Source organism: Aptenodytes forsteri, unplaced genomic scaffold (genome assembly GCF_000699145.1).
Source record: "Aptenodytes forsteri isolate BGI_AS27 unplaced genomic scaffold, ASM69914v1 Scaffold418, whole genome shotgun sequence".
NCBI classification, from domain to species: Eukaryota; Metazoa; Chordata; class Aves; order Sphenisciformes; family Spheniscidae; genus Aptenodytes; species Aptenodytes forsteri.
In genome coordinates this window covers 95,294-104,940 of record NW_008795245.1, presented here as the reverse complement: position 1 = coordinate 104,940, position 9,647 = coordinate 95,294, and the positions used below count along the sequence as shown (strand labels likewise).

Below are 9,647 nucleotides of genomic sequence, written 5' to 3'. Positions count from 1 at the left end.
AAAAAAAAAAAGTTTAGAAGAAAAACTGACTCCACTAAATAATGGTTTATAAAAATGTTAGGAGCCAAGGCTTGAAACTTGGCAGGGAGGTGTAAGAAGTTTGTTCCTGTGCCATGGTTGGGCATTCTGCTAACGTAAAAAACCCCCGAACAAACAAACAAAAAAACCCAAAACAAGCCACAAACAAAACAAAAATCGTCACGTTTGTTATTATGAACACGCTTGGTTTAAACGTGCTCAGCAAACACATGGTCTCTATGTGCAGGATGTGTTCTGTCTCCTCGCAGCCCCGGCGCTGATCAGCACTGAAAGCAGAGGCTGTTCCTCCTCTGGTCTCTCTGCTTCTCCTGGCAGCATCCAGGCACTGGGGAAGGGAGCGGTGAAGGATGCAGCAATGTGATGAACAGTAGGTAGGAAAGAAATGAAGTACAAGGAAGGAGAACAAGGGGTGAGTGATTGGCAGAGGAGGACCTGTAAAAGGAGAAAGGGGCAGCAACAAGACGGAAGCAGTGTGGAGAAAGAAGTTATAGCCAGAGAGGACCAGGGATAACAGCTTGCTAGAAGCTGAAAAGGAAGTATTGTTGGAAAAGAGTGGCTGGAAGTAGCTTGAAAAGATGCAGGCAATGAGGAGAGCAGATAGGAAGGATTTGAAATAATGAGATGGAAAGCAAAAGGGTCTGTAACTGTCAGGACACCTAAAATAAGCTGGACTTGTATGCACTATTTCTAAATCTTCAGATCGCTCTCTTGTCAAGCAAATATCATCAGTGAGATTCTCTGGCAAGGTGGATATTTCCATTCATCTTATGCAGTAGGTCTGTGTAGCACATGTGTCTTCTACATTTACAAATCGGTACTTGCTTATAGTCACCTACTTGGATGATTCACCTTGCTAATGTTTGGTAGGGGGGGACTGGCCAATGATTCTCTAGGAATATTGTTTTCTTCCATATATGAAAGCGTGAAAAATTACAGGAGATTGCATACGAAAATTGTATTAATGCTGCAAAGTGAAGTATTTGGACTATAATTAAGGCTGGCTGCACTACATGAGTTAAACTATTTAACAGTTATGATACACCTATCAACTTTTCATGTGGTCATGGGCTATTTTTTCCCCTAAAAGAGTTGTGTCCTCTTTAGGATGGACCTTGCTCTGCCCACATCTTGGTGTGGTATGGTTCATGAAGTGAAGGAAGCTCTTATTGGTATGTTATTTTCTCCTCACATGCCTCATTTGTTGCAAAAATCTGAAGAAGTCTGGAGAGTGACGCAAGATGCTGAAGGATAGTATTTTGATGTTGGTACTGAATGGCATCAGAAGAAGTGACTATGGCTCTATCACATAGCTCCACATGCAACGGGAGGATCCATATCAGACTTTGTAATGCGATCACGAGTTGTGTTGGTTTTGCTTTCATACACAATGTAGCATTAGGAAACTCCAGAGTACCCTGGAGATCAGGCAGTAAGTATTTTAAAATAGCACCTAGATAAGTGTGCTTTTTTTGTGTCTTATACCTATACCTTAATTCTGTGTATAAGATGGGGATAATACTACTACTTACCTCATAGAAGTGTTAGAGAAATCTTAACTTTTGATTTTTCTTTGAATTCTTCGCAGCATGCAGTAGCACTGTTGTTGAAATGAACTGCACTGTGTTGAGTGTAGACTTCAAGTGATATGCAGTGACTTGTGTACGTAGCCGTAGATATAATGAAGATGGCTTCTAAGAATAATTTTTCGGCTTCCAGTACTTACCGTGTCTAGCTGCCTATAAATTGCTACAATTACAGAAAATGAGTTGCTTAGTAAATGTCTGTTTGCCATGTAGTATATCTGGGATTAAGTAACTGGTCAGGTCAAAAAGTTGAGGTGGTGCCTATTACTGAAATGCAACTATTAATATAGATTATAGTAAGTAATTCAGACAATGGTAGATGTAGTTCCCACAGGATACAGCAGAACACTGTGAGTACAGGTGTTACATTTCAACCTGAGCTTGTAACCCATCACTTCAGAATGAATTGCCTGTAGTCCTCAAATGATATTAGTTATTGCCATATATATTTATGTACAATTACATGTTTATAAAACTCTGTACATGTATGTAGTGTAGTTAGCCATGAACTGCAGTACAGTCAGAATTTAAATGCGAATTTAAATTACAGTTCAGTAAGAATTTAAATGTGAATTATGAGGACTTCTACAGATTTCCTTTTTTAGTGGCATACTTATTTTAAATAATGAAATATGATTTTGACGCTGTGTAGTAGTGCCTCTGAAATAGTTTTTGACATCTCTTCAATCGGATGTCTTGAAGTGCTTCAAAAATATCGATTAACTCAACTTCTATATGTAAAACTAAAAAAAGAAGTGTAAGAGATGTTTCTCTTTCTGTTCTCTAGATGAAAAGAAGTGTAAAGGTAGCTTTTTCTTCAAAAAGCTTAGGAGGCAGCCTTTTGACAGTGACTGTAAATATCGAGTTCTTGCAGTTATTGTGGAATAGCACCAGACAAAAAGTATCTCAAAATAAGTACTCGGAAATCGAGGCACTCGAAAGTGCTACTCTAGAAGGCAATGGTCTTGATTTGCTCGCTCAAGGTTATACTGAATGTCTGGGACGAAGACAGGCGTGGAAGTGCAGTCTTGTGCCTCTGTGGCTTGTGCTGTAACTCCTGACCAGTCTCTTGCGAGGTGGTAGCCCACTAAACAGTTGTGCTTTTGGGAAAAAAACCCGAAAACTTTGGTTTGAGAATCTGAATTACTTCCAGTGGATATTGCAGTGTACAAAATAACATTTGTTTGTCCCCAAAGTTCCCAAATACATATGCTGGTATAGTCCTCAGGAATGCTAACATTTTCTTGTTAGAAGCGCTCTGTCACCGTCGTCTGATCAGATGACCAGACGTTTGTTTTTGTGGTTGGTTATTGCCTGCACAGCTCTTCATCCTCTAACAATGATTTCACTGTGTCACGTTGTTTGATGTGAAATGCATGAAATGTGTCTAGATTATGTTGAGTCAGGTTTGCTAAAGAACTTGGAATTTTGTTTGGGTAGAAGAGCTTTAAGCATTGACAGAAAAACATTTTACCTTTCTTAATCAAATCCCCTTCCAATTCTACTTATTGATCTTTTTGTACATAATGTTACTTGAGTCTCTGTTTTCCTCCTCCCTTCCAAAAGTTATTCAGATATGCGTATGTGTGAATTGCAATTAAGAAATACTGGACTCCCTTTGCCTATTCCAAAACCGGTTTATTCCATTTATATTTTGGGGGATGCTTTATTTCTTAAAATCAAGTTTTATTTTGGGGCAGTCCCAACTGGTTTAGAACCAAAGCAACAGAATACGTTTCTAGACTCATGAATGTAACGCTTTAAAAATACTGATTACTAGTAAAGGTAAATGTTTCATAAAACATGTTGTGGCAAGGAAGAATATTGAGAATAGCTGAAAGTCCAAGTCTGCATCTTTTATATTCTTAATAACAGATGGCTGAAGGATAAAAATACTTTTCCTAGTGCAGTGCCATTTTAGTTTTCATGCTCTGCAGTTTCACTTCTGGAAATATATTTAGATGAGATTAGAGGGGAAGAATGCATGTGTCTCAAAGTGCTACATATACACTAGTAAAAGGCATTGGGATGAGCATTCAACTCACGCACCTTACCATACCTTTATTCAAGTCAGTGGAGCTAGAAGTTGAAGTTGCAGAAGCTGATGATCTTCCCCAGCAGGCGTTAGTTATTTGGAAATGTTTAAGTCTGTGGATTCCCATTCTGGGTCTCTCATGTGTACAGTATAGGACAAAGCAATGACTTTCAGAGCTTTAACTAGACATTGAAATATCTTTTTCAGGTATGGTATTTTTTTCTTCATGCATTTGAGTTAGGTGAGTCTTTAGATAACCAAAACGTTTATACAGCGGATGTCTTGACCTTAACTCATTAAAAACAAATCAATTTTGTTGCTGTTTCTATTTTTCTGATTTATACAAATATTCATGCTATTTTTTGGTGTCAATTCAATCTAAAGTAAAAGGTACAAATCTTCTGATTGTTGTGGAAATTTCTAAAACTTGAATTTTATCCACAACATGAGGGTTTTACTGCAAATAGGTATTTCTGGAGACAAGGTGACAATGTACTCATAATTCCTTTTTTCTCTTTTCTTCTTTTTTCCTTTCTTCTTTTTGGACTTTTGGGGAGTTGATTATGCAAACAGCCACAGACCTGTCCTCATCTATTGATTTTGGATTTTGCTTATATATTTTGCTGGACTTCTCTACAAAATATTACGTATAAGAATTGTGGGGAAAAAAAGAAAGAATTATTTTGGATTATGGTGGTATTTCTTAATGAGAAGTTCATGCTGTGTTACAGCTGCTTCTGAAGCTTTAAAAACTGCAGGTCTTGTGTGGAATCCAGGCATGAAAATTTGCATATACCTGTGTATATATACAGAAGAAAAGTTTTTTTGTTCGGTTGAGTGTTTGATGAATTGATGAATTGAATTCCTAAAGTATTCTAGTTTCATATTTGCTTTAAGAGTAGATGTATAATGAATTCAGGACCAAATTTATAATGATATATATCTTTGCTAGTGCAATTTTGTTATTTTTGTCATTTAAATAGGCTAAGAAAAATAGTGATCTAAAGGATAGGAATTATCTTAGTTTGTAGAAAGAAAAGTATCACTTTAAGGTTATTAATTTATTTTTGACATTCTACTAGTTTAGTGTTCTGCCAGAGCTCTTGATTATTTTTAAATAGTTATGAACTGCTTGCAGGTTACCAAATAGCCCAAATAATTTCTCAGTGATTTAGATTTAGAATGGTATTTTCAAAGGAACTAAAGGATAACTAAATGGGAACTTCCTAAATCATCTGCACTCTGAGAACCACTCCTCAATCCCATCCTTTTTATTCCACTAAAACTCCACTGCAAGCCAAAGAAAACCAAGTTTTATCTGAGTCAAGATTTACGGATGTTGATGATAGGTTCCATTCATCACTAAGATCTTTCAAAATAGCTTTTGTTTATAAATGTTTTCTGTCTATCATTTTGCTTTTCCAGTTCTCCACAAGCAGCCAAGAGAAGTGTGCCTTTGTTTGCTGGAACTTGGAAGGATTGCAGCAAGGTAGGTGAAAATATTTAAAGAATGAAGAAATATTTACATTCTTGACAGCAGTGGCTATTTAGAGACTTACTAAATCAGCACATCTCAAGCTAACTTTTATGCTCGTTAGGTTCAAGGAGAATGCTTGTCCTGATGTCACTCAAGAATATCTTGTGGGCAGTTGTTAACAAATATAATAAAATCTCTGTACCATCACCTCAATGAAGGTATTTGTTGGCTATCCTCGTATTAGGAGGGGGAAGAGTTGAGAATTTTTTTCTAAATAAAGCTTTGAGCTGTTTCGCCTTCTAACAGTCAGATCTCTCTATAAACAACTGAGATTTCATTAACTTTACTGGTAATAAATTGATCTTCACATGACATAAATCTGACCTAAGCAACACTGACTCTTATTTATTTAAATAAACTTAGCTCTGATTTTCACCAACAGAAGCAATACAAGAATTGCATTAACAGTCTGTGCTCTATCTCTGTCAGATGATTCTAGCCAGGCTGGACACTCAGTACATTGTAACATTACCTCTGATGTCAAGGCAACAATGACTTTTGCTAGATGATCAAAATGACAGTAATTAGAATGCAATTTTTCCCTTTTTGCAGATGCAGAATTAACCAGCATAGAGCATAAGATTTGCTACAAAATACATGAACAGCAGTGCTGCTGCCCAGTCTTGCATGTAAATTGCAGTTGCATTCATCCACGTGTATCAAATTGGAGTGCGTTGCTATTCAAATAGTTTCATTAATTTCAGAAGAATTCCTTGTGGTTACAATCAATGTGAAGGAGACCCCTGTTTATTCCTTGCTTCAGAACTAGTATTTTCGTGTTATAATTGCATTATGGATATTCATATTTTGTGAATGCAACTCACTTGGGAAGCTGCTTAACTAGAAATTTGTTTCTTGGTCAAGTTTCATAAAAGCCCTCACTGTCAGTGGGAGCTTGCATAGGAATAGCGTTGGCCAGAAAAAGAGTTGACTTCCAGTTTGCAGGAACTTTCTTATCTCTAAAACTTGGATTCAGTCCAATGTGGCCAAAAAAAAAAAATTAATTTAACTTTTCATGAATAAGAAAGTATTCTGATCTGTAGGTGCTCAATGAAATTGATTTTCATGAATCTTAATTTACCTCAGCAAACAAACTATGCTTGCAAGATCCCCAGCTTGGAGATAGACCTTCCAACATCCAAAGACCCTATACCCAGGGCGTAGCTGTCAGGAATGTCTGCCACAGGTTGATTACTTGATAGTATCCAGCTTCCTCAGGGAATGCGGGTCAGTGGTTAGGCAGTGTTGGATTCTGCTGAAGTCGGTTGAGTTAGATTAATCTCGTTTTGCAATGTGATTTGATTTCTCAACAGATCTACATGGGAATTAAGATAGAATCTTACCTTTCATATTTGTCTTTTGTCTTAAGCTTCCATGTCTCAGATGTTCTCTGTTCTAGGCATGAAAACAAATACTGAACCAATAAGTGAACCGTGTTTTCATTTATTATGCTTATCTATCCCTTTGCCTTTAAAATATTTTTTAATTTTTTATTCATATACATGTATATTACCATATATCATTAATGTATTTTATATATTATATTTATTTTACTGTATTTTATTTTTGTTTATAGCTTAGGGGTCAAATAACATATGTCTGTCTCCTTGTTTCTGCTCTAATACCTCTTTGAAAACAAACAAAACCCCATTTATAATCTTGTAAGTTTCCAAGGTGCACAAAAACTGTTGAAGGGGAACATCAGGTTAATATAATTGAAAAGCAAATATGTGATGCCAGTTTTGCCTGAGCTGTGATAAACTAGAACTCTATGGAAAAGGAGAATACATAGTTGCCTCCACTAAGCATAGGAAAGAGCACATTAAACTGACGTTGTTGTGCAGCTTTAAACAGGAGAGAAGTCAGATGTATTCTTGCTTTGTAAAGCAGACTGGGCCTGTTGACAGGCTTAGGGGTCTGCTTTCCAGAACAGGAGCTGCAGAGATCTTTGAAAAGGTATCTCAGTACGTTGTTAAAGAATGAAAAGAGTAAGAGATACTGAGTAACGTCTCACTTTTCTCTTCCTTTTCTGTCTTAGAAGCAGAAAGATATGTGCAAAGTGGCTTATTCATCACAAGGAGCCAGCAATCAGCACACTTTGCCCAGCCAGATTACTGTTAGTCTTCAGGGTCTATAACTCCCATAAGTCAACCTAGGCCTTTCTTCTTAACGAAAATAGGCTTGGGATTGAGGCACAAGTGAGCAGGAATGGGGATTGTTTGAAGAGGAGATAGAATTGAGCTCTGTTCTGCTAAACCTGAACCCATTCGACAGATACTCTGCGGATGAGGGAGACAGTTGGTAATTTACCTATGCTTTAGCAATGCTTTTAGCATATTGTGTCATGCTGTCCTTTTAGCCAAATTAGAGAGAGGGATAGACTGGATGGATGGACGGACTACACAGTGAGTGGGAAACTGGTGTGACCACTTGGCTCAAAGAGTGGCAGTTCAAAGCCAAGGTACTAATAAAAATAGAATAGCCTGATAAACTATCCTGGATTTCAGTTGTTTATGAAAATAGAATTCTGAGGTCATCTGTGAAATTTCAATAGCTAAAATGGGCCATTGTGTGCACGGGCAGATATCACGTGAGAGAGTGGGAACATTTATGAGAGAGGGAAGTGTCCTACGGGATGAAAGTGAGCATTGACAATACACAGGGCTTTTGCAGTGGGTTGCACAGGTCCAACATTCTCCCAAAGTATTTTGAAGTCGTGACTAAAGTGACGTGAAAGCAGAATCTATCACTGCGTAATCTTCGTAATCAAGACCTCATGAAGAATGTAATCATTTGCAAATAGATGTATATGTGCTGTCTGTGTGTGTGTTTAAAGAGAGATTATACAATGGAAAACAGCTAAATTATCTTTTCTGCAGAAAGAATGAAGTTCTTTGGTAACTATTAAACTCGGGGGGGTTAAACAACCCCCACAGGTCTTTTGAAATTACTGTTGAGCAATTTCAAGATCTTTCTGCTATTGTATTCAATTTTTGCCTGGTAAAAATGGGAAGTGGTGCTCTAAGAAGTCTATTGGAGATCATGTTACAGCCAATGCTGCTTCACTTGTAGTTATGAGAAGGCAGGCTAGAAAAGAGCAGAAAAGGAAATTCTTAGCATACCTTCCAGACCAGAATTTGCACCTCTACCCCTCCCAGAAAAGACGTCGGTTTTACCATTTCAGCTTTCCAGCAACTTTGCTTCAGGTTGATACAATACATGGAAAGAAATGTGTGTACGTTTGTTTGTTCATTTGTTTTATTTTTCAACTCATCACCAGAGGAATTCAGAATACTGGAAATACAGGGAACTTTAAAAGTCTGTCACAGTGACAAAAATTGGAGATTAAGAAAAGCAGTAGAAGCAAAGAAGCAGCATTGCTTAGAGTGGAAGGGTTTTATTTGATGAGTAAGGCTGCATGCAGGTGTAGGCTTAGAGCCCAGTGGGAACTTCATGATTTACAGCCTGTCGGCATCTGCAGACAGACAGGAAGTAAATGGATTGTATATAAGTGCTTGCTTCGATGTTGGCTGACTTTTCATTAGGCAGACTGCACCAGTCAGAAGCCAATACAAGCACAGATTTGGTTCTTGGTTTTCTTTATATTAATTTACTAGGCAGTAGTGTAACTAAATTAAAAGTTATCATAAAAATACAAAAGACAGTATATGCGCTTGTGCCCTTTCTCTGTACGCTTTTAACGTTATTATGGTATTTAGCTTAGATTTTCATAATATGTTTGTTACTGCTCGATATTTTAGTGTCCAGATCTTTACCTAGGTAAGTCAGTGTAGTTCTGCATCTGGGCTATGGACTTTTCCACTACAGAAGAAAATATGGTTTCATTTATGCAAGTAGTTTGCTGTGAGAAGCCTACCTGGCATGACAGCTTTTTCAAGCTGAAGTCCTTCTCTGAAAAAGGAAATCTTTCTTTTTTTCTGGTTTTTGTTCAGTGTTGGCAAATAAAAAAAACAGAGGGGAATTATCAGTGATTAGGAAAATGGGATGGGCTTTTAGACTTCTGACATCTGTCCAAGCTCTGCTGCTTGCTGTGAGATACTGACTTAGTCACTTGCCATAAAGCTTTCAAAAGCAGGCATTGTTTTAAAGAGCTTCACTCTCCAAGTGCTGTGTTTGAGATGTTCCATGCCCAAGTTGCATGTATTTTGTTTTAGTTGGAGCTACAAGTGTTTTGCCACTGTAAATGGAGATCTGAAGATTGGCTCTCAAAAATAAGTTAGAAAAAGCATTAGCCACTTCTGAAAAATATTGGCCATCTCTTGATTTATTTATCTATAAATTCAGCGCGATAGTTGAGACTGGGATAACCTTTAATCTCTTTTCATCTGGATTTCTTTGAAAAATACTAACACAAAATATAAGATGTCAAGTAATTTGAAAGGATGTTGTTTGGAGGAAAAAAAAAGCTAATGTACTGAACTTGAACCTGTCC

The 9,647-nt window shown here is 37.2% G+C and overlaps 1 protein-coding gene across 1 annotated transcript in view; it reads left to right on the top strand.

Moving 5' to 3' along the window:
- GAS2 (growth arrest specific 2) overlaps nt 1-9,647 on the top strand; it is a 91,875-nt gene that overhangs the window by 33,674 nt on the left and 48,554 nt on the right. The window contains exon 4 of the mRNA XM_009278764.1: nt 5,083-5,146. Within this exon, the coding sequence (XP_009277039.1) occupies nt 5,083-5,146 (64 nt within the window). The remainder of the gene's footprint in view (nt 1-5,082; nt 5,147-9,647) is intronic.